Source organism: Chanodichthys erythropterus, chromosome 4 (assembly GCF_024489055.1).
Source record: "Chanodichthys erythropterus isolate Z2021 chromosome 4, ASM2448905v1, whole genome shotgun sequence".
Taxonomy (NCBI): Eukaryota; Metazoa; Chordata; class Actinopteri; order Cypriniformes; family Xenocyprididae; genus Chanodichthys; species Chanodichthys erythropterus.
The window spans coordinates 17,273,066-17,296,021 of record NC_090224.1 but is presented as its reverse complement, the minus strand read 5'-3'; the positions used below and the strand labels follow the sequence as shown (position 1 = coordinate 17,296,021).

Below are 22,956 nucleotides of genomic sequence, written 5' to 3'. Positions count from 1 at the left end.
ATCAGGTAGAGTAAATGATGAATTTTCTTAAAGAAAAAAATCTTATCAACTAATGCTGTAAACTACATGGGAGTCAGTTGGTACTAGATTACTATAATACTGAAGATTTAAATTAACTCATTTGTATACAAACTTAAATTACATTCAAGGAAGTTTTTATAATATTAACGTTATAATAGAATCTTTACAATTACATAATTATATTTCTACTCCAATTCGTTTATATATATATATAAACATTTAAATGGTGGCTGTCATAAAAATTACCGATTTATTCAAACATGCATTAAATATTTAAGAACATTTAAAATTATAATGAATATGGTGCATACATTTAGCAAAATGTTCCTGTCTAGAGTTTATTTTTCTAGCTGACGAGTTTATGGTCACTTAATATGGTTTTCCTGAGTTAAAATTGTCGTCACGTGATATTGTTTACAAGCTGTTATATTGACATCTTTCCGCAGTAGAAATACTGATTGAGTGATTACACAAGACAGGATACTGATTTCGGTAAGTTGTACTCTGTCTTTTAACATACCTTCAGATGTTCATTCATGTTTATTTTGTGCTGTAAGTGGTATTACAGAGGAGGGGATTCATAGGCTCCCCCTCCTTTATTTGGATTGGACAAAAATCTGACACATTTTTTCTCTACCCTTTAAATGTGCAGTCTAGGATGCTGTCAGAAGCATACTGGTGTCAGTTATATACACACAAACCTGAAGCAGACTTAAGAGGAACGCAGAAACAATGAAGTCCTTCATTGGGAGTTTGGTATATTGCTTCTCTCTTCTGCTGGTGGATCTCTGTGAATCCTATGACCTTAACAATCCATCTTACGTTTTGGCCCAAAGTTACGCACAAAGAAGAAATCATGCACTTCCACACCGGACACTGAGCCCAGCAGGTAGGTTTTTGAACTTATTCCTATATGTTAGTTCCAACTGGCATGTTGACTAAGTAATTGTGTCTTATTTACATTTTCAGTGTTTGCATTGTATCTTCAACTGCATCACTGCAATGGAACAATTATGGTTTCATTATTTTACTTGATGCATTACAAAAATTATTTGTTGACTTTGTGCATGATGTAACAGTAATGTGAATACAATGTACCGGTAATTTATAGTGAAATGCACAATGTTAGAAATATGTTTAGTGCATTTATAATAGAATATGTGAAAATAAAATACATCCACGTTTAAGCATTGAAGGGCTAGTTCACCCAAAAAATAAAAACTGTCTACATTTACTCAACCTGTATGACTTTCTTTCATCTGTGGAACACGAGAAAATATACTGAAAAATGTCTCTCTGTTCTTTTGTCTAAACAATAAAAGTCAGTGGGGTCCGATGTTGAGCATGAGCATGAGTAAATGATGACAGAATATTTTTTGTGCAAACTATGTATGAATTCTATGAAAAAAAGCATTTGTGGGATATCTAAGTGGCATGTATTTTAAAAAGTTTAACAATGAGGAATCGGGGCATGTATTGCAAACAATGCCAATTGTATTTGTTTGACTGATTGCCTAATTTCCTCTTCCTCTTCAACCTTCTGATGGTCCGTAGTATACAGGACTAAATACTGGTTAGATGGACCTGATCACCCTCACAAACAGAGGAGGAGGATTTTGCCCCATCTTATCCCAGTAGCTTATCCAGGACCCTCAGCTTCTTCTCAGCTCAAAGTTAATGACTGGCTTAAAGACATACCAACCACAAAGGTTCATAATACAAATAAAGACCAATCTCCACCTGTGGCACACAAGCAGCTGAAAGGTGAATGGGCACCAGTAGTTTGTCGAAAAGTTCAATATCCAGAACAAACAGTTGTAGTTACAGGAGAATCAGGGGAAAGGACAGGTGTGTCAGTGGTGGTGTCAAATCAACCACTTGTTCCACAAAAACTGTATTCAGGTCCAGAAAAATCTGTGGTTCAATCAAATAACCAGCCAACCTTTTCAACAGTTGCTCCTGAGAAAGGGTTTCACCCATCAAAGCCATCAATGACACATTCCTCGAATTTCGCAGCCTCGCAATCTTTAAATCTCTCCCTGCCTCAGAAATCCATGCCACAGTCCTTGTCAAAATTGGCACAAGAACCATATTCACAAGGCATTTCACCCCAATCCCTTCCAACCACTACCATGACACCAGAGGCATATCCTCAAAAGACCTTCTTCGAATCCCTGCCAACATCCACCCTTACACCAGAGACATACTCCCAACCCTTGCCAAAGCTCACCTATACTCAAGAGCCATATTCTCAAAGAATCCCACCCCAATCAGCATCTGTCACACTAGAGTGGTATGCCCAAAGTGCCTTCCCTGAATCCCTGTCAACATCCACCCTGTCACCAGAGACCAATCCCCAAAGTGATTCACCCCAGCCTGTGCCAGTGCCCACTCATAGATCAGGGCCATATTATCAAAAGATCTCATCCCAATCTCTGTCAACATCAAATCTGACTAAAGAGGCACATCTTCAGACCGTCCCACAAGAATCATTACCAGAGGCACCAGGCAGGATTATTACCCATGGCAGGATAGCCATCACAGGGTCGACAGGTATAATTCCATGAATACTCTACTGCTTGGTTTAACCCTCCATCTATTCATGCAGGGGTGTCCAATCCTGCTCCTGGAGGAACAATGTCCTGCCATTTTGATCCAACCTGCCCCAACATGCTTGCCTGGAAGTTTTTAGTAATCAACCTTGTAATAGACCTTAATTAGCTGGTTCAGGTGTTAATAAGGATTGGAGCTAAATTCTACTAGGACAGTGGCCCTCCAGGAGCAGGATTGGACACCTTTTACGTAAAAGCAGAAGGGATCTTAAAGTTTCTTTGTTTCAAAGGTGGATGAAGCAAAATGACATTAAAGGGATAGTTCACCCAAAAATAAAATTACCCCATGATTTACTCACCCTCAAGCCACGCTAGGCGTATATGACCATCTTCTTTCAGACAAACACAATTGGAGTTGGCTCTTCCAAGCTTTATAATGGTAGTGAATGGCACTCTTGATTTTGAAGTCCAAAAAAGTGCATCAGTCCATCATAATAGTAATCTCCAGGGGGTTAATAAAGGCCTTCTGAAGCGAAGCGATTGGTTTTTGTAAGAAAAATATCCATATTAAAAACTTTATAGACTAAAGTAACTAACTTTCGGCAGACGGCCAACGCAAGTTAACATGCGTCAAAAGAGTAACTTCTGACGCGATGTATGACGTAGGTTTTAGGAGTAGCGTAAGCGTAGATGTCTCTCGCGGTTCAAACAAATGGGCAACAAACTCAAGCTCTTCTTCTCTTATATCGAAAATTTCTTGTTTTAGACTTCTAATTTCATCTGAACAAAGATAGTCATATACACCTGGGATGGCTTGAGGGTAAGTAAATCATGGGAACATTTTTATTTTTGGGTAAACTATTCCTTTAAGGGCCCAATTATGTGTTCCTTATTCCTTTCTTATTCCTGTTGTAGGGCACCTTGCAGATCAGTAAATGTGACCTTTCATATTCCAGAAGCATTCTAGTATTCCAGCATTCTAGTATTCTAGTATTTTAGTGTGTTGAAGTATGTCATTTTGCCAAGGTCCAATGGTATTTGTTTTAGAAGTAATTTTAAAAGCGACCACACTCAATATCAGTTAACCGACTAATCTAATCTAATCCTTTTGTTTGCATGCAAAGTATATGCTTTACTCTCTTTTACCATTGCACTGGGTCAAACCATATACCATCAACTCTAAATCCGGTTGTTTTACTAATCCTTTAATGGACTAAAACACCAGTTTTCATTATATCATATAGACATTGAGTAACGCAACTTCTAAAGTGCTTAATTTCTACTGAACCTCTCAGCAACAGATTCACAGTGTAGGAGCCGCCCGTTGGACCTGGTCTTCATCATTGACAGCTCACGTAGCGTGCGTCCAGGTGAGTTCGAGAAGGTCAAGATCTTCCTTGCTGACATGGTGGACACTCTTGATGTTGGCCCCGATGCCACACGTGTCGCAGTGGTGAACTACGCCAGCACGGTCAAAATCGAGTTCCTGCTGAAAAACCATCTTACGAAAGACTCTATAAAGCAAGCAATCAACCGCATCGAACCCTTGGCAGCAGGAACCATGACTGGTATGGCCATCAAGAAAGCCATGGATGAAGCCTTTACTGAAAAGTCAGGTGCGAGGCCTAAATCGAAGAACATCTCAAAGGTTGCCATCATTGTCACTGACGGACGTCCTCAAGACCAAGTCGAGGAGGTGTCGGCTGCAGCACGGGCGTCAGGGATTGAGATTTACGCCGTTGGAGTGGACAGGGCTGACATGCGGTCACTGAAGCTCATGGCCAGCAATCCACTTGAGGACCATGTGTTCTACGTGGAGACCTACGGTGTTATCGAGAAGCTCACCTCGAAGTTTCGGGAGACGTTGTGCGGTAGGGTTAATGCAAAAAAAAGGGGAGATGGGGCTCTATGTCTTTCCTTTTTATAGGAGATAGGATCTCAATCCTTGGGAGTGGGTGATGATTCATTCTCTGGAAACCAGTTGGGTCTGAACACCAAATTTAAAAAAGTAAACAATTCAACATACATTGTGATCATTTGGCATTATTGCGTTTTCCAGAAGTTTGAATCGTCGGACCGCAACACATTCTGAAGGAAATCTTTCTTCAGTATGTGAGTGCTGATAAAGTCCACCGATCATTCAAAGAAGCATTCTTTTACGTTTGGCTCATTTGAATGCTTTGAATCAGCTAATATATGTGCTTTGCATCCAATTTTCGTGGAATGAAGGTCTTGGAAAGGAATGCTTTTCAAATTTAATATTGTCAATGTCTTTTCACAATTGTTGTTAGACTAGTGTACTTCAAGTATGTTTTTCATAGCAACCTCAGATAATTGAGAGCTTTGAATATTTGACTGACTGTTGTGGATAATAAAAATTGTTTGTCTTTTACAGGACGAGAGTCGATCTTTTGGACAATAAAATTGCTCAATCAAGTGCTGCGCTAGAAAAGTGCTTGCTAGTTACGCCTTCAAAGTGTACAAACAAATTGCTTAGTGCAGCTGTCAGCTAGTCATCATAACATATTGATATAAATGCTAAATGCTATGCAAACTAAGGGCTTCAAATTTGCTAAATAATTTTAGAGCCAATAAAAGTCCCATAAAGTCTTTAAGGGGCTTTACAGATATTTTGAACAATCTTTTTTTTCCCCCTAAAATAAAATGTAGATGTAACGAAATCCAGGCAGTTGCTTGCCCATGAACTTACTCTTGCTAGAGTGGCCTCATCACTCCAGTCGAGTAATGAAAGCTTGTTCCAGGTATGGACCCCTGTGCCATGGGACATGACTGTGAGCACATATGTGTCAGCAGTGGCTCCTCCTTTTACTGCAAGTGTCGGAAGGGCTATATTTTGAACGAAGACCAGAAAACATGTTCCCTAAAACGTAAGAGCCAGCAGATTATGCTAACTGCTTTACTTTAGATTTTGAAGACATACTTAGTACAAACATATCTGATTTGATCTAACAGCGACTAATTTAAGCTCAATAATAAAGAATGCTTACATTGCAACAACACTTGCAATTCTATGTGACTTACCCGTTTAGCTAGCAATTGCTTGCCAGCTTTTTACAAGTGTTCTGATTGTATTACTTGATATCATATGATGGCAGTCTATGATTCATTCATCTTATTGTGTGTGTGCTAAGTTACATGAAGATGTTCCAAAACTTAGTGAGCTGCCTTGCTGTTTACTGCCTACATAGGCAACTGCCTTCCCAAGCAACATTCTAGAGTATGATGTTAACATGCTAAGCTAACTATGCAAATCTCCAATATGTTTGTTAATGTCTTCTTTTTTTATACATGTATTGAATGGGCTGCTGCCTTAGATGTAGGTGAAAATTATGTATTTTGGAAGGCAGCATAATCTTGTGGCTGTCTGATATGTGATTTGTGCCTTAAAATGCTTTGAGCAGCTCACTAGGTTTTGGAAAAGAGCTGTAATTTAGCTATGTGTGTGCAGTGTAACATTATGTTTCTCAGCTGAATTCTAGCCACTGATTCAACCCATGCAAAATCACTGTTGAATTACCGTGGTCTTTCCTGTTCTGAACTGTTCCGTTGCCAAAACAGTACAGCAGTAACATCAATGTTGCTGTAAATCTGAGACAGATGACAAACCAAATCTATTAGAGATTGTATTTCTTATGGGGAAATGGAGCAGATTGCATAGAGGTGTATTGGTTACATCTTGGCTTGAAAATGCAGTGTGAAGTTCAAAGCTTTTATTTGTCTAATAATTTCTGATAATTTCATTGAAGAAGTTAGTATTGAATTAGTATATTGCTTAGAATGAGACGGTAAGCTTGTCAATGCTATAATCAGCGGGTGCACATAAGGAGTGCGCATGCGTGGTGAAAATAAACATTGCGCAATGCGCAGCAGAAACCGCGCAAGGAAGTGCTTTTGAGTACCAACATTTTTGGGGACAGGGACACGTTTACTTAATTGGAGTATGATTTTTCTTCATCTCTGGTAAGATAGCAATCATTAATCATTAGGGGTGCAACGAATCGTATCCGTACGGCCCATGCGCATGGGATTCGCGGATTAACTGCTCAGTTTACCATCATAGAGTAAAAGTTTATCATTTGGACGTTTTTTTTTTCTTGCCATTTCACACATTTAAATGCGGAAGAAGAGGCAAAATTCGGGACTCGCGCACTGTTATTTGTGCGTACAGCCGCACACACAGAAAGAGGTGCTCGAACACCGAATTGATTCCTCTTTTGCGTTTACTTGCTCTTAAAAAGATTTTAACAAAATTATGTAAGAATTACCCATCTCTGCAAGTATTCTCTCGGTTATGTCATAAATGAACAGTTGAGAAAGAAACCGGATATGTGTCAGTATACGCTTTCGGTCTTAAAGTGACAGCCTAATATTCCTGCTGTTGTCTGTGTCATTAATATTAAAGGGTTAAGTTAGTTCACCCAAAAATGAAAATTCTGTCATTTATTACTCACTCTCATGCCGTTCCACACCAGTAAGACCTTCGTTAATCTTCGGAACACAAATTAATATATTTCTCCGTGAGGCCTCCATAGGGATCAATGACATTTCCTCTCTCAAGATCCATTAATGTACTAAAAAAAAATATTTAAATCGGTTCATGTGAGTACAGTGGTTCAATATTAATATTATAAAGTGACGAGAATGTTTTTGGTGAGCCAAAAAAACTAAATAATGACTTATTTAGTGATGGCCGATTTCAAAACACTGCTTCATGAAGCATCGGAGCACAAATGAACCAGTGTATTGAATCTGCTGTTCGGAGCACCAAAGTCACGTGATTTCAGCCGTTGGCATCTGATTCATGATTCGATACACCGATTCATTTATGCTCCGATGCTTCCTGAAGCAGTGTTTTGAAATCGGCCATCACTAAATAAGTCGTTATTTTGTTATTTTTGGTGCTCCAAAAATATTCTCGTCACTTTATAATATTAATATTGAACCACTGTACTCACATGAACCGATTTATGTTTTTAGTGCCTTTATGGATCTTGAGAGAGGAAGTGTCATTGCTCCCTATGTAGGGCTCACTGAGCCATCGGATTTCAACTAAAAACGGCATGAGAGTGAGTAATAAATGACAGAATTTTCATTTAACCCTTTAATAAAATAAAAAAATACAGCTTTAACAAAGATGAACATATATTTAATTTCTACAGTGGACAAATAGTGTTATTTTAAATTTAGGCAGCTTGTAGTATAAGTGTGCCACGTAAAGTGCGAGTACCAAGCAGCATCTCCAGGTGCTCCCTTGAGAACCAGACCCAAAAAAGTTATGTGCACCCCTGGCTATAATGACATTTCCAGATTTTCATTTTTTTTTTTTTAATCCTCAAAACCTGCAATGGAAAAATCCCTGATGATTTACTTGTTTGTTTTTTAAAGATATTACCGTGTACAGTATTGTCAATCTTAATGTCCTATGGCTTGTTCCAGATATGGACGCCTGTGAAATGGGACACAGCTGTCAACACATTTGTGTGAGCAGTGGCGACTCTTATCACTGCAAGTGCCGCTCAGGCTTTGTCTTGAACGATGACATGCGAACATGCTCCATTAGAGGCGCTGGTGCTTACGGGCATGGCGACAGTGTACACAGGGGTGACCGAAACAGAAAGAATGGTGGTGACCGAAACAGAAAAAATGGTGGCGACCAAAATGGTGAAGGTAGTGCTAGTGAGTTACGATCAGAAATGACTATGACGTTATGCATGCCATTTCGAGATCTGAAAATCAAATAAAACTCCATCAAAGTATTAGAACTAGTTTGTGATCCGACTGATATTGGATATTATTATTATTATTTGAACAAAAAGTTCTTAAAATGTTAACTTTGAATGTGTCCCAATGGATATTCTAGAAGTAGAAAAAAATAATCACAGACCTATTGGCCTTCGCTATGACTTATTTCAGGTGCGGATGCCTGTGCGTTGGGCCACGACTGCCAACACATTTGCATCTCCAGCGGTTCTTCCTATTACTGCTCGTGTCCCCCTGGCTTTGTCTTGATGCAAGACAAGAGATCATGCTTTAAAGCCAGTGATGGTGGTGATGGTGATGGTAGTGCCAGTGAGTTTTCTGACCTTCATAAATGGTATTGTTATCATACCATTTCATGAGAGGTTTCTTCAGCCAGCTGAGATTATGTAAATATGTTTGTTGTTAAAAATGTAATATTCTTTCAATGAGAATCTCACGTACTGGTAAATAGTTCTATTTTCTTGTATGTGTTGCTGAGGTTTGTTAGCTTCAGGGCTCTAGAGTTTTAACTGATTGCAGGTCTGGACTACTGTGCGCTGGGTCATGAATGTGAACACATTTGCGTCAACGATGATTCTTCCTATCACTGTGAGTGCCGGCAGGGTTTTGTGTTGCAAGAAGACAAGAAAACATGTTCTAAAAAACGTAAGAGCTCAACCATGTGTTTTCTATGCAATAGCGGGAATGAAATCAAACAAGCACCACTAAAAGCATTATTCTCTGTGCGGTGGTGCATTATATGGATTTGAAATAAGTGGTGGGCAATGCCTACACACACTACTGGTCAAAAGTTTGGAATGATTCAGATTTTTTTAATGCTTTTGTGTCTTATGCTCACTAAAGATACATTTATTTGATCAGAAGTACAGCAAAAACAGTCATATTGTGAATTAATACTACAGTTTAAATAACTATTTGAAAATGTAATTTATTGCAGTGATAGCAAAGCTGAATTCTCAGCATCATTGCTCCTGTCTTCACTCTCTAAAAAATGCTGGGTTGTTTCAACCCAAGTTTGGGTCAAAAATGGACAAACCCAACCATTGGGTTAAATTTTTAAATGCATTTTTTTAACCCAACAGTTGGGTTTGTCCATATTTGACCCAAATTTGGGTTAAAACAACCCAGCATTTTTTAGAGTGCAGTGTCACATGATCTTTCAGAAAATGGGATCACTAGGGAAAGCTTCATCTGTCAATGTCTTGTAATATCTGACATGTTGAGTCAGTTGAACACTGATTCAACATCGATGTAAATGCATAATATGTAACACTCTCACAATGTTGTGAGAAATTCAGAAATGAACAACATTGCATAAACTGTGTTGCACAGTGTTACATAGTTATTTATGAAATAACTTTCACTTTGGAGTTGGGTGGGGTAGATGATTTGATCAGTAATTATTACCCTTAATTCAAATCACCCTTTGCGAGGCTGTGATATTTCTTGTTTAACTGTGATGTGAAGAGGTGAAGGTGGAGATCGTTCAGGACCCTTGCATGTGTGAGGCCCGACTGGCTTTCCAGAGGCAGACACAAACCTCCCTACAGGACCTCAATGCCAAACATATCCTTTCTGTCTTAGTGGAACTACATTTCCAATAATGCATTCCTCTTAAATGAATAATTCACCCATTTACTCAGCTTTTTGGCTTTCATATTTATTTCTGGAAATGTTGCAATTTAAACCCTTTAACCTTAACGGCTGTTATACTTGCTGCTGTCACAAGAAAGGTTGAGCAAATGGAAAACATGCTGGGACGCATGTAATGGAGAAACTACTGGTGAGCAGGTATTCTTTGACATGATTTTTAATGGATTTTATATTAAAAACAGTTTTACTTTACTTCTGTTCCTCAGGTTCCACATGTTCAGAGCTTTCAGCAATCATCAGCGAAGCTTCATCACAGGCCACAGTGATCTCAAGAACCTCTTTATGACTTCAAAACACCTGAAAAACAGTTTCACATGTGTTCACAGAAATGAATATTAATTGTATTCACATATAAATGAATATTAATGAGAGCTTAAATAAGTATTGATTGTGTAATAATGTGCTTTTGCTCTCCAGAAATGGTCAGTAGAAATCATTTCATTTAATAGACTAAATTATGCAATCTATTGTAATCTGTTTTGCTTTGGAACATTATCTAAGGTGTACTTTTTATTGCTCATGTAAAACAATGTTCAATATTATTACTGTTTAATCTTATGTAGACGCTCAAGAATAAATAAAGACATACTGTAATGTACAATATTTTTAATCAAGCAATTTAATCAATATTCATTACATTAAAACTTGAAATACCTTAATAAACAGTCTCAAAGTCTCTTTGTTCGGTTCATGGTATTTGCCTTGATTTCATTGCACATGGTGTACTGAAACAGTACAGACGTCCCTATAGAAATCATTATCGCATAGTTCAGCTAGACAGACTATAGGTTTAACAGCAAGATGTCAAAAATCTGTCTGTCTGCAACCAATGTGAGATGTGCCTAAATCAATATCTCAAATATTACAGACTAACTGTAGACCTTCAGTCTAGCCATAGACTAAACATGGGTGAAGTGCACGAAAACAAGCTTTTCTTGACAAGCCTTGTGAGATTTTGACTATTTAATCCCATATATGCACTATACAAACATTTGAACACACAATATCAGACAGATTGAGAACATCAAGATCCCTCTCTCACCCCAGATGAATCCCATCTAAAATCGATTCACAACCTCCTGGCATTGGAGCCTTTTCAGTATCACATCAACTGATATTTCTCCATCACATGTTAAAGCAAACAGAGAAAGTATTCATCTGGTTGCAGGGAGATGGTATGAAAGAGATTTTTTGAAGAGGAATGATCAGTGCCCATCTGACTGCTCAAGGCTTTGCTCACATTAGATTTAAGTGACACGTGTTAATTCTCACAGCAAACACCAATATTTGTGTCAAAAGTGTGAGCAAAGATCATTCGGTTCAGTGCAAAATCCATCAGCCAGAACATGAGGTCTTGAAGTTCACTGAGATCTGGGTGAAGGTGCACCAGGCGCCATTGGTGCGTTTCAAACTGCTCAACTTCTATGATTGCAACATGAGACATTCACAACCGTTTTGAAGTACACAGCTGCCAGTATTTCTGCTGTCTGAACCTTGACTGGCACACTTTGTTGGTCATAAATCCCCTTCAAAGCATTCCCTGTGTACACATATTCCTTCCACTTGCCTCTCAGATCATCTATTCTGTCAAAGACTGGGTGAAAAACAAGCCGGGTAAAGATTTTCACATCCTAACCTCACGGGTAAGCATGGAGCTGAGAAATTCCCCAGCAAATCACAAGAGTTAAAAAGGTTAGGTATAAAAATGTTATGCTAAAAGACGCTATATATTGGCATAACCAGAGGTGAATTTCTGTGCACAGTTGGTTTTTGTGATTGTGAGGACATTATGCTAGACACCTCACAGGAATATATTTGCAAATGCATTTTTTAGAAGTAAAATTAGCAGTATTAGTCGTAAATGTGGCACTTTGAAAGTTCACTCAATTTATATTAGCAGCCAAAGATGCAGTTTTAAGAGCGCTAATTACACTCCAGCTCAGAAGGGGACGCTCGCATACCGCCAGTGCACAGAAACATCCAATCAGATTGCAGCAAACGATCTATCGCTCATAAATATTAATTACGTTCAATGACTGAACGTTCCATGAAAAAGTAAAACAACGTTAGCACGCACTAATTAATATTCATGAGTTGACAGTAGCGCGTCTCATGGAGGACAGCGAACTCATAATCCTACAAAAATCCTACTCACATGATGAGTTCAACAGTAAGAATTTTAAACGAGCAGAGGAATTATACACAAAATTCATCGAGTCATGCATCAATTCCAGGTATTAATGACTATAATTTTATGTGAATAAATGATTTAGTAAGACACTGCCAGTGTAAACATTAGCAGCATAGACTACGTTACATGTCAATTGTGAAGTACAAACATAAAACACTATGATAGCTTGCCATTCACTAATAATCACATGTTTTATATATATATATATATATATCTCTAGAAAATGTAATGCTCATGATTTGGCCATCGCCTATAATAATCGAGGGCAGGTGAAGTATCTCAGGGTGGATTTCTATGAAGCTATGGATGACTATACTTCGGCCATAGAGATCAACAGCCTGTTTGAAGTGCCACTTTATAACAGAGGATTGATACGTTACAGATTAGGTAGGTACAAAGTTTAACCATAAGGCTGTAGATTAAGTTTTCTAAGTATTTTATCTTCATGCATCCCACCTTGCTTATTTGAAGATAAACATGCTTAACATCTTAAACTTCCTTTTTTTCCCCAGAGCATTATTTCTGTCAATTTTTTGTGCTCCACTAAGGGCTGCTGTATGATTTCAATGTGTTTTTCCTCCCAAGGATTTTTCAAGGAGGCTGAGAGTGACTTTCGGAGAGCCCTGGAGCTGAATCCTGATTTTAAAGATGCTAAAGAAAGTTTGAGTCAGACGCTCTGGGACAGCGAAGAAAAGATGAAGAGAAGCTACTAATGAGAGCAAATCGTTGAATTTTAGATATCTCATCTGAACCAAGTGGATTGAACTGTTGCGTCAACAATAAGTTATAATAGGCTTGCAGATCTGGGTAGATTACTTATGAATTGTAATCAGTTACTGATTACAAATTACATGACAAAATTTGTAATCAGTAATATAATCACTTAGATTACACATTTTTGATAACATAATCGGACTACTTTTGGATTACATTTAGATTACTTTTGTGCTAACCCTTATTTGATGTCACATATATTGTAAAATAATCTTGTACTATTTTGACAGATACAAAGAAAAATTATATTCCAAAAAATATATTCTATTCACCAACAAGAGCCTCAACAGTTTCTTTTTAAAGTGCAATGGATGGACAGTTAATACTTCAAAATACTAACACTAATGTACCTGTTAGTGTTTGCTGATAGTAACACGGAATAAAACAATGATTTTAAAACATATTTACTTAATATCAAGTACATTTAGAAAACAGCAACATTACAAAAACAAATATTGAAAAACATGAAGTTCACAGCAATATCACTGCTACATCAAATATTTAATCTATATTTCATATATTATTATTATTTAATCTATATTTCATATCTATTCATCTATATTTCCCCCTCACCACCAGAAAAACTCGAAGAATCATGAACGTATACAAGTGGCAGGTTTATTATGAAATAAATATGAATATTAAAAAATAAAAAATTAGGAGAATCAATGAATTGTGTGAACTTACTGCCATTGTGTAAATAATATGTAATCATATAATCCATAAAAAGTAACTGTAGTCTGATTTTGATTATTTAAAAAAATTCTTGATTTTTGGAATCTGATTACGTAATTCAGATTGCATGTAATCCGTGACTACCCAGCTCTGTAGGCATGTTCTAGATGCATCGGCGCTGTGCAGACTGATCGAGAGCATACGACTTCTTATGCTTTTGAATTGCTCTTGCAGAAATTTGATGCCATACGCCGTTAGGTCTGCGCAGCGCCGATGCATCTCGAACAAGCCTATTGTCATAGGCTTGTGATTGTGCAGTTATGAGTTTAAATAACATTTAAACGTTTTAAATGTTTTTATATGTATTTTTTTTTGTCCTGAAAATGTGAGTGAATACTGTTCTGAATAAAATGCATGACAGTGTACATTTTCAATCATTTTGAATAACTGTTGATCTCAATCAGAAGTGGTGCAATAATTATGTATATATATATATATATATATATATATATATATATATATATATATATATATATATATATATATATATATATATATATATATATATATATATATATATATATATATATTTTTTTTTTTTTTTTTTTTTTTTTTTTAAATATACATATATGTTTGTTTTGCCTGTGTTTATGCATTTTGTAATCTTGTTAAAATACATTTTGTTGAATTTCACAAGACCTGTAAAGAATATGCCTGGTGCATATTTGCCCTCAAAATAAAACAACAAATCAAAATTATATTTTAAATGTTGATTTTAGGTTGATTTAAATAGAATTTATTTCCAGTATGGGTTGTATCCTCAAATTAAATACCAAAAAAGAAAAAACTGTGATTACTCAAGCCTAGTCTCGGACTAAAATGCATGTTTAAACTGCCTTAACTGAAAGCAACATGCACTGACATCTTAAAATACAGTAGTCAAGTTCATCAAGGTTGTCCTAAAACCTTCTTCTTAGGACAACTTTGATAAACTTTTTTGATCCACTGCAAATGTTTACTATGTCAGTGCCATTGTTTTGTTTCAAGACACACACAAGTAATGCATTTTTTTATTTTTTAGAAAAATTAATAAAGGCTACTTAAATGTCCTAATTTCTTGCAACGATCATTGGCTGGCTTAGCTTTCATTCAGTAACGGTAAGGAATTCCTCTCTCTAAATACTGCAGCATGATAGTTAACTCATGACACCTGCTCTTTAGTTGACGATGGGCATCACCTGTGCACAATATTTGTTTTTTTCCTTTAGGAAACTATTAGTATTGCCTTCAGCTCTTGATCTTCACGGCTTTAAATTGTGGTGGTTTCTGTAGATCTTGACCACCTGAGAACAGAGGCCCGTTTTTTAGCAATGATGTCATGGCTTCTTGGGATTTGGTAAGTTGTGTACTCTTGTTAAGAGTGTTTTGTTGCTGTTTTTGTTTTTTTTAAAAATGTATTTTATTCTCTTTCAGTACTTTATGGATGTTGATGGTTGTGGTTTTGGCACAGAAGAATTTCAATGTGGTTCCAGCACAGAATTTCAACCAAAGTATGTTTGTTTTTGTGTGTGTGTGTGTGTGTGTGTGTATATATATATATAATATATATGTATGTGTGTGTGTAATTGTTTAGGTGTGGTGAGTCATGATTGCCACTAATGTCTACTTTCCCTCTGTTTCTTTCAAATTATGCCTTTCAGGAAATGGACTGAAAACCGATTGTCTGGGAAATTATATGCGGCTAACTGTAGATAAATCTCTATCTGTTGGAAGTCTGGTTGAATTTGATGCTATCAGTAGGTTGCTTGTTATATTGCTAATCAGTTTGATTGTAATCTATAGTCATGTCTTAACCTTGTACTTTTTTCCTTGTCAGATGGCTCCCAAATTGTGCCTATAACGCCAAACCTGGCTAGTCAATGTGGCTTTAGTATAGACTCTGATCCCTGGGGTAATTACAGAGTCTTTGCATCTCTCCTCAACTGTTTTGCAGGAAATGAGGTAAGTGGTTGTCTTTGGCCTTAAACAATTGCTGTGTTCTGCTGTCTTTCACCTATGTCTCTTCTCCATTCAGGATGATCATTTGTTTGATATTGACATGCGTGTCCGGGTGCAAGGTGTCAAAGCGGCGCAAGATGTCCTTCTGGTGGAGAAGACCTGTACCCACGACCAATGGGCCCCCCGTGAAATTCTTTGCGATCGTAATTATATGGAGGTAAATCTTTTGCTTGCTGCTTCCACAAATCAAGCAATGGTGCCTTTTAGATATCCTGAACAATGGTTCCTCCTAGGTTTCCGTTAACCGATTGCCAGGGGAAATTACATCCATGCGTAGGCGGCCAAAGCAGGCCCAAGATCAAGTAATATTTGATAACCAATGGACCGATACAGTTTCTGAGGTATGGAGATTCAGTTTTTGTTTTGTGTCCTCTTTGCATATGCAGCTTGGTCACATGTGCACTCCTCACCTTCCAGGCTATTACCTCCAAATACAACATCTGGCGGATGGTGTTTTTCACACCTACACAAAAAGCCATGGTGTTGGAAGATGCCCTAAAGACAGGATATGGAGTAACAACAACCAAGTCTCGATTGGTGCTGCGAAGTGGTTATGACATGCCTGAGACCTATGTAGAAAATGTGAGTGCAAACTCTAGTGCTACCTTCATTAGTTTGCTAAGAGATAATGCTAAGAGAGCTAGCGCTAAGGATGTACCTGCTCTACAGGTGAATGGAGTGCCAATGAAGATAATCAGGGTGACTACCTACTTCAAGAGACAGTGGTCTGTAACCATGTTGGATACTGTTGCTGCATGTCCAACTGGTATGTGACACTCGACCCAATATTTTCAGGGTCCTTTTGTTTCTTGTTGAGTTTTTTTTTTTTTTTTTTTCAATTTAATACATCTGTCAACTAAACAAGGTCTTTGGGTTTACTTAAATTACCAGTAGGTGTGTTAGAACTAAACTCTTCAGATTAGACCAGGATGGAGGAACCCTAATCTATTGCTTCACTTACAGGTGGACTGACTTTTACGGATGAAATGATCACCTGGTACTTCCCGCGATTTAATCCACTAATGAGTTCTTCAAAGACCAGTATCCTTGGGATGTACATGGGAATTGATGGAATGCGAGTAAGCTCTGAACAAATGGCCGTTAGAGGATATGTCTTGACAATAGAAGATGACAAAATTGCAATGAAAATACCAATGGGTGGACCAGATGGCTACTACAAGGTTTGCCTTTTCTTGAATTTGACTGCTTTAAGTCTTGAGCTAGAGCTAATGGTGGTATCCTTTTGTAGAGTCATGCTGTGAATAACCAGTACCACATCAGATACAGCATCGAGGCAATGTTGGAATTACTGTGGAGTGAGGGAGGCTTGGATTCTACTAGATACACCGTCCTCTTCCCCATCAAGACTCCTCTTATGCCTAGACCACCCCAACTTGTTGACCGTGAGTGTTGTAGGTTCTTTGACGTTCCAAGCAAGTAATTCATGCCACTAGCAGCATCAAATAACATTGCAAAACTTCCAAAACAAGGTTCCCTCTTTTCCTGAACATGTACTCTTGCCCCTTACTTGCACCATTGATTAAGCCAATATTTTAATGTTTGGCTTGGTTTATGTGCTAACTGCTAATCCATTTGGTGTTGCTAGTGTAGCAGGAATTTTTTTTTTTTTAAATATTAATGGCTGGCTTCTTGACATCCCTTCCCTTGTAGTCACTGATATAGACCAAAGGATATTTGATGTGCTCTTGGGTCCTTTCCTTTACGATGTTGAGTTGGTAAACATCACCTTTTCCACTGGAGTTCTTACTGTAGCAGAGGCCAATGTGAGGGGTTTCAACATACAGGAACAGCGCTTTCAAAATGGCTCCAAGGCGTTTCGACTTAAAGTCCCCTTCTCTGATCCTTTTGTTGTGAAAACTGTGAGTGTCTAATATAATTTTTAGCAGGGCTGTTTTGTTGCCGTTTCTGATCTGCATTTTGTTTTGTTGCAGCAAACTGATCTATTGGCTATGGTTTATAGTCTTCCCCTTGTCTACGGTTTTATGATCCTCCCTGAATACACTCCGTTCTCCTACATAACAAGTGTTGATGTCCGTCTTCAAGATATCAGTAAGTGACAATTTGGGTATCAGAAGACATTTCTTGCATATTGAAGGGACTTTTTCGTTGCTGATGAGTTGTTTCCCCCATCCAGTTCTCCCAACTGTGGGTGGAACCTGTGACGAGCAAAATTTCTACATAAAGATCTCCTATGGAAATATTGGTAAAAACTTTAATATTATGCTGGGTACGCGTGACCTGACTCCAGCCCGGAGTGCAGAGTATGGCATGAAGGAGAACGCTACTCACATTAGCTTGGTGGTGCCTTTCCTAGCCCTTGATGTTGCATTTGAGGTATGACTTCCCTTTGTTACCTTTTGTATGTATTGTATGTATTGCTGTGTTTTTAAGTGTCTTGCTTTGCTTGGCAGCTGATGTACCCATCAACCTTGAGAGCAAGACTTGATGTGTTGCTATGGGAGCCCGTCAACAAATGGTCCCTGAGTGATTTTTCCCTGGCTTGCAACTTTCCCATGACCATGACTGGTATGTTCTTTTGCATGGTGTTATCAACCTTTTAACGAGCACTTTCCATGGCATTTTGCCTTGAATAACAATGGATTTGGCATGACCTTTTCCAGAGTGTTTCAGCAATGGCTCCATGTCAGCCCTTGCGGTAAAGGTGGAATCAGTACCTCAGCTTGTCCCCCGTCAACTTACCCTGAGAGATCCCTCATGCAGACCCAAATTCAGCAATGACCGCTTTGCCTACTTCTCTTTTGATGCAAACAGTTGTGGAACCACTAGAACGGTATGGAGGTGATGCTTTAGCTGCCCTAGTATTAAACGTGCCCCCTCTTATGCTCCCGTCTCTCCCTCAGTTCTATGATGGCGTCTTGATGTATCAGAATGAAATCACTTTAGGTAACGGGCTACCAGTTTACCAGCAGGGTAGAAAAGGAGTACCCTCTACTCCTGATCCAGAGTATCGGTGAGATGGACTATATATACACACACCATTTTTGGATATAATATACCATGCCTGTTTGTCTTTTGAAATTGTAATGTGTTCTTTCTCTTTGTTAGAGTGACCATCTCCTGCTTTTACACTCTAAATGATACCCGGACAGTTGCCTTTGTCACAAATCTGCGGGAAAGTGAACCTTTGCCAGAGACTGGTTTTGGGGAGCTGCAAGTTGTACTGAGACTTTCTAGGGGTAGGCTAGAATGCTGTAACAACTTCTGTGCCATCTGCTGAAAGACCCAGATACTCTGAAGTCCAAAATGACACCTGTGCAGAAGTGTACTTTGACCAAAAATTCCAATGATGCCCACATTGTTAAGAGCAGGGTCTATCACTTTCAGCTAAAATTACTTTTTCTTAAGTGTTTACATTTTCTCTGTCCTCAACTGACTGAACAAAAGTGAACTGGAGAGTCTCCACAAAGGCCTTGGCGCACACCTACCCATTACACAATTGCTACTGGCCAATGATTGCTCAAAGGTTCACTTGGATGGTAAACGCCTTTCTGGAAATTGCTTTGGCAAATTTTCAAACCCCCGAAACCAATTTTTATTTTTAAGAATGTCAGCCCAGTTCTCTGCTTTCAGTATATCTGGGCCTTGAGGCTGCTACAATGGTGTAACAACTAGGCAAACTAAAACTATATAGTAGCTAATGTTTAATTTTCAAGGTGCAAAACTGCACATCCATCTTTAGCAGGGATAGGCAGCTTATTCTGGTGCGTTTAAGTATCCACTGGCATGGAGAGGGTGGAGCAGAACAAGCCTTTTCAATTCAAGTTGAGCTGCTTGCTTGCGAGGTTCATTGTGGGATTGTGAAGCTTGACTTCCTTTAGGAAGGGGCAGAGTTGATCCCTGCTCTTGAAATTTAAAACCAACTTTAGCCTTTTTTTTTTTTTTTTTTTTTTTTTTTTTTTCTTCTCCATGATGGATGACTAGGTCCTAAATTAAGACATTCTATTTTGCTTAATCTAGTTGTCTGGGGAAAAATTGCAGCAAGTACCACTTGAATATATTTATGCAGAGTCTGATGGCCAGCTCCTCCTTTCTGGATGTCCAGTGGAGTGGAAGAATAGTACACTATAGAACACTCTCTCCACCCCACTGAATGTCCAGAGTTGTGGGTGTGGTTAGGGTCTGGCTGTACATTTGCTCCTCTGCTCCTAATCATAATGGATGAGTCTGAACCAAATTTAAGTATTTTTGTTTGCATTTAGTACTGAGAATTTGTGATCTCTTAACCCAAAACGGGGGTTAATATCAGGTGTAAAGTGGTGTCTAGGACTAATAAAAATATATAATATAAAATGTATAATATAATATAAAAATACTACCCAGACTATAGTCCTAGTTCAGACTATATAATAAAAAAAAAAAAAAAATGGTGGGATAACTTCATGGATCTTGTCTTTTTTTTGTTTGTTGTTTTCTCTCAATCCAGATGGCGCTTATAATAACTTCTATGAAGAGGAGGACTACCCAGTTGTACAGTACTTAAGAAGTCCTCTGTTCTTTGAAGTGGTGTTGCTTCAGTCCACTGATCCTCAGATAGAGCTAGTCTTGGAGAACTGTTGGGCTACTCTGAAAGAAGGCCGGAACTCTACTCCAAGATGGGACTTGATTGTAGATGGGTAATTTAAGTATTTATTGACCCTTTGCTAAGCCTTTCATATTAAGTGTTACTGATCAATCCTACCTAAATGACGGGTTGTGGCCATCCACGTTACACAAACCTTTATTTCTAAAGCAAGTCTATAGAAATCCTGTGTTTGATCCAAAAGATTTTCCCCAGCGTTCCATCACAAATTAACTTTTATACGATGGAGTTTAAAGTGTTAGGCAGCAGTATGGGTACAGAATTCTATCAACTTTAGCTGCATGCATTGCAACTGTTCCTGGGAACATTTAAAGCAAATTTAACGTACCTTAAATACAGTGCAAGCTGCATAAAAGCATTTGTCAAGGGCATAAATGTAGGATTGCTGAGGAAGGACAGACCTTTTAAAATCCAGCTTTGTTTGCATCCAACTTATCTTTTGATCTTGACAGCTGTGTGAATCTGGCTGACAATTACCAGACCACTTTCCACCCTGTGACTCCCGGTGTGGTTCCGTACCCATCTCACATGAAACGCTTTGAAATCAAGATGTTTACTTTTGTGCAGAATGATGTCATGATCCAAGATCAGGTAACTATCTTATCTAAGAAGTGACTGTGCACTAGGCTGTATCGCTAATATTACTTCTCTCCCTAGATCTATATGCACTGTGATGCTGTGCTCTGTGATGTCGATCAGAATGATGTTATCTGCAAGAGACAGTGTCCATCTCCCGTTCCTTTTAAAACTGGAAATAAAGGTATGCTCCTGTTTCCTATACATCTAGCCAGTATGCTAAATTGTCCATTGGAGAGAGTTTGCAAACCAATCTAACCCCCACCCCTTTGTTACAGTACGAAGAGCCGCTACTGATGCCCAGATCCAGAAAGCACAGTTGTCGTCAGGAAAAATACTGCTCTCTGCCGCTTAGTCAATTTGTTTTGCAATCTTAATAAAGTCTCCTTCAAAAAGCTTTATCTTGGTGTCCTTCAGTTTGTCAATTTCGGCCTAATGTGTATTTGTGGAATTTCTATACGGCACTGCCTGGTTAAACCAAGGGAGAATAAAACATTTGTAATGTTTACCTGTAACTTCCTGGTGTTACATGGATCGTCATTTGAGTTCAGTTTTCTCCACTCTCACTGTGGAGCAGATACTCCGATCTGAGCAGCTTCACAACTACAGCATTAATGGCAGACTATAAAAAAGTACAGAAACTAGGTGGACAAAATAATTCCTATACCACTTTACACTTGTTACACACCTTCAGATTTTGCATTATTGCTGCAAAAGCTCTAATTTAGTCTGTGAAAAACAAGGCTGTTTGAGATGTATTCCTATAGTAAAGTTTTATCAAGCTTGTATGCTTCCACTTTTGAATCACAAATCTTGTATGATAGGCCAATGTTACCAAAAGTTGTTGCTTGGGGGGCCACTTACACAACAGTTTTCAACAAAACGGAACTTTCTGGGTTTTTTTTTTTTTTTTTTTTGGTGGTTCATTTACACTATGGTGTTTTTGGGGCCTGAAAGCTCAAACTGGTTTCAAAGTACAAGGTTTGATACTGTAAACTACAAAACATGAACTTGTGAAAATGCACATGATGGCATAGTCATTTTTCAAGGTGTTTTCTGTGAATGTGCAAGATTTCTCATTTTTATTAGCCGCTATAGGGAAATTACAAGAATATATCAAAGTGCAGTAAACTGAAGCAGTTATACATGCTGACTTGTAGTGCAAACAATGACAATACATTAAAATATGGTGAGCTATACCAGTTCACAATATCAAGCAGCATAATGAGCTGTTTTGTACAGCTAAAAATGAAGCAAATGACCCCAGAAGCCAGACACATTAGCTGCATCCAAAAACTGAAAAATGCTGCCATCGGAGGACTTATTCCAAGTTAGGAAAGTAACAAGGAACATCTGAATCCAAAGTTGGCTTCATTTCCTGTCTGATGAGATGCCTTCATCTAATATTTTATTTTGTTTAATTAAAGTTTTATTGCTTTTGGGAGGTGAAAGGGCAACAAAAGTACATAATACAGGGTTCCAGATTTCTACAGGCACAGTTGGAACATTAAAGAAAGTACAATATAAGACATTTCACCAAGTGCCAATCTAGTCATTCGTTACTGTAATATATGTCCAGAACTCTTCCTAAGAGACAACCTATCCTATTTGACACCATTTACCCTATTGAGCATAGATTCGTAAGAAGCAATTTCTAACACTGCACTAGCCCAATCTTTCAGTTCTGGGGCTTTCACTGTCTTTCAGTGTCTCAGAATAATCCTGCTAACCATACAAATCATTATAACCGAAAGTACACACTTAGAAACATTTGGTAATTAAGACTTGTCACCCAGTCAACACAGTTGAGGTCTTAGACATATTGTGGAGCCATACCATCAACTTACGACATCTATACCTTGTTTCCAGAATGGTTTAACTACACTCCCAGATACAATGTAAAAAGGTACCCATTTCCAACTGGCACTTCCAACACAAAATGTCCTTTATCAATTTCATCCTGTAAAGTCTTACCGGAGTGTGGTAGTATCTAGGAAGAATCTTATATTGAGTGAACTTCCCCCTTACTACTTTTATATATTTACCACACCCTG

General features: G+C 38.1%; 3 protein-coding genes across 3 annotated transcripts; all 3 read left to right on the top strand.

Moving 5' to 3' along the window:
• Positions 1-753: 753 nt before the first annotated feature.
• Positions 754-10,441, top strand: matn3a (matrilin 3a). Its single transcript, XM_067383208.1, has 6 exons — positions 754-910; positions 3,869-4,444; positions 5,336-5,461; positions 9,822-9,920; positions 10,068-10,137; positions 10,214-10,441. The coding sequence occupies exons 1-5, from the start codon at positions 754-756 to the stop codon at positions 10,121-10,123; spliced, it is 1,014 nt and encodes a 337-aa protein (XP_067239309.1). The 3' UTR covers positions 10,124-10,137; positions 10,214-10,441.
• A 1,665-nt stretch (positions 10,442-12,106) lies between these two features.
• Positions 12,107-14,114, top strand: ttc32 (tetratricopeptide repeat domain 32). The gene is made up of 3 exons (XM_067383207.1): positions 12,107-12,241; positions 12,419-12,585; positions 12,784-14,114. Exons 1-3 carry the CDS (start codon positions 12,120-12,122, stop codon positions 12,909-12,911), a joined length of 417 nt encoding a protein of 138 aa, XP_067239308.1. The 5' UTR covers positions 12,107-12,119; the 3' UTR covers positions 12,912-14,114.
• Positions 14,115-14,290: 176 nt separating this feature from the next.
• On the top strand, positions 14,291-21,299 carry zpax1 (zona pellucida protein AX 1). Its single transcript, XM_067383206.1, has 22 exons — positions 14,291-14,805; positions 14,916-15,043; positions 15,121-15,197; positions 15,348-15,443; positions 15,524-15,648; positions 15,722-15,862; positions 15,939-16,046; positions 16,123-16,287; positions 16,375-16,471; positions 16,669-16,886; positions 16,955-17,108; positions 17,377-17,585; positions 17,658-17,775; positions 17,861-18,060; positions 18,138-18,252; positions 18,348-18,517; positions 18,588-18,697; positions 18,793-18,923; positions 20,171-20,360; positions 20,779-20,917; positions 20,984-21,086; positions 21,181-21,299. Exons 2-22 carry the CDS (start codon positions 15,018-15,020, stop codon positions 21,255-21,257), a joined length of 2,769 nt encoding a protein of 922 aa, XP_067239307.1. The 5' UTR covers positions 14,291-14,805; positions 14,916-15,017; the 3' UTR covers positions 21,258-21,299.
• The last annotated feature ends 1,657 nt before the right edge of the window (positions 21,300-22,956 follow it).

What these genes read in the sequence shown, in the direction of transcription:
- matn3a (XM_067383208.1), top strand. Translation starts at nt 754, where the DNA reads ATGAAGTCCTTCATTGGGAGTTTGGTATATTGCTTCTCTCTTCTGCTG. An exon ending in CCGGACACTGAGCCCAGCAG is followed by an intron (nt 911 to 3,868) that starts GTAGGTTTTTGA and finishes TGAACCTCTCAG; the next exon opens with CAACAGATTCACAGTGTAGG. An exon ending in GTTTCGGGAGACGTTGTGCG is followed by an intron (nt 4,445 to 5,335) that starts GTAGGGTTAATG and finishes AGCTTGTTCCAG; the next exon opens with GTATGGACCCCTGTGCCATG.
- ttc32 (XM_067383207.1), top strand. Translation starts at nt 12,120, where the DNA reads ATGGAGGACAGCGAACTCATAATCCTACAAAAATCCTACTCACATGAT. An exon ending in GAGTCATGCATCAATTCCAG is followed by an intron (nt 12,242 to 12,418) that starts GTATTAATGACT and finishes ATATATCTCTAG; the next exon opens with AAAATGTAATGCTCATGATT. An exon ending in ATTGATACGTTACAGATTAG is followed by an intron (nt 12,586 to 12,783) that starts GTAGGTACAAAG and finishes TTTCCTCCCAAG; the next exon opens with GATTTTTCAAGGAGGCTGAG.
- zpax1 (XM_067383206.1), top strand. Translation starts at nt 15,018, where the DNA reads ATGATGTCATGGCTTCTTGGGATTTG. An exon ending in GGTTGAATTTGATGCTATCA is followed by an intron (nt 15,444 to 15,523) that starts GTAGGTTGCTTG and finishes TTTCCTTGTCAG; the next exon opens with ATGGCTCCCAAATTGTGCCT. An exon ending in TTTTAAAACTGGAAATAAAG is followed by an intron (nt 21,087 to 21,180) that starts GTATGCTCCTGT and finishes CCTTTGTTACAG; the next exon opens with TACGAAGAGCCGCTACTGAT.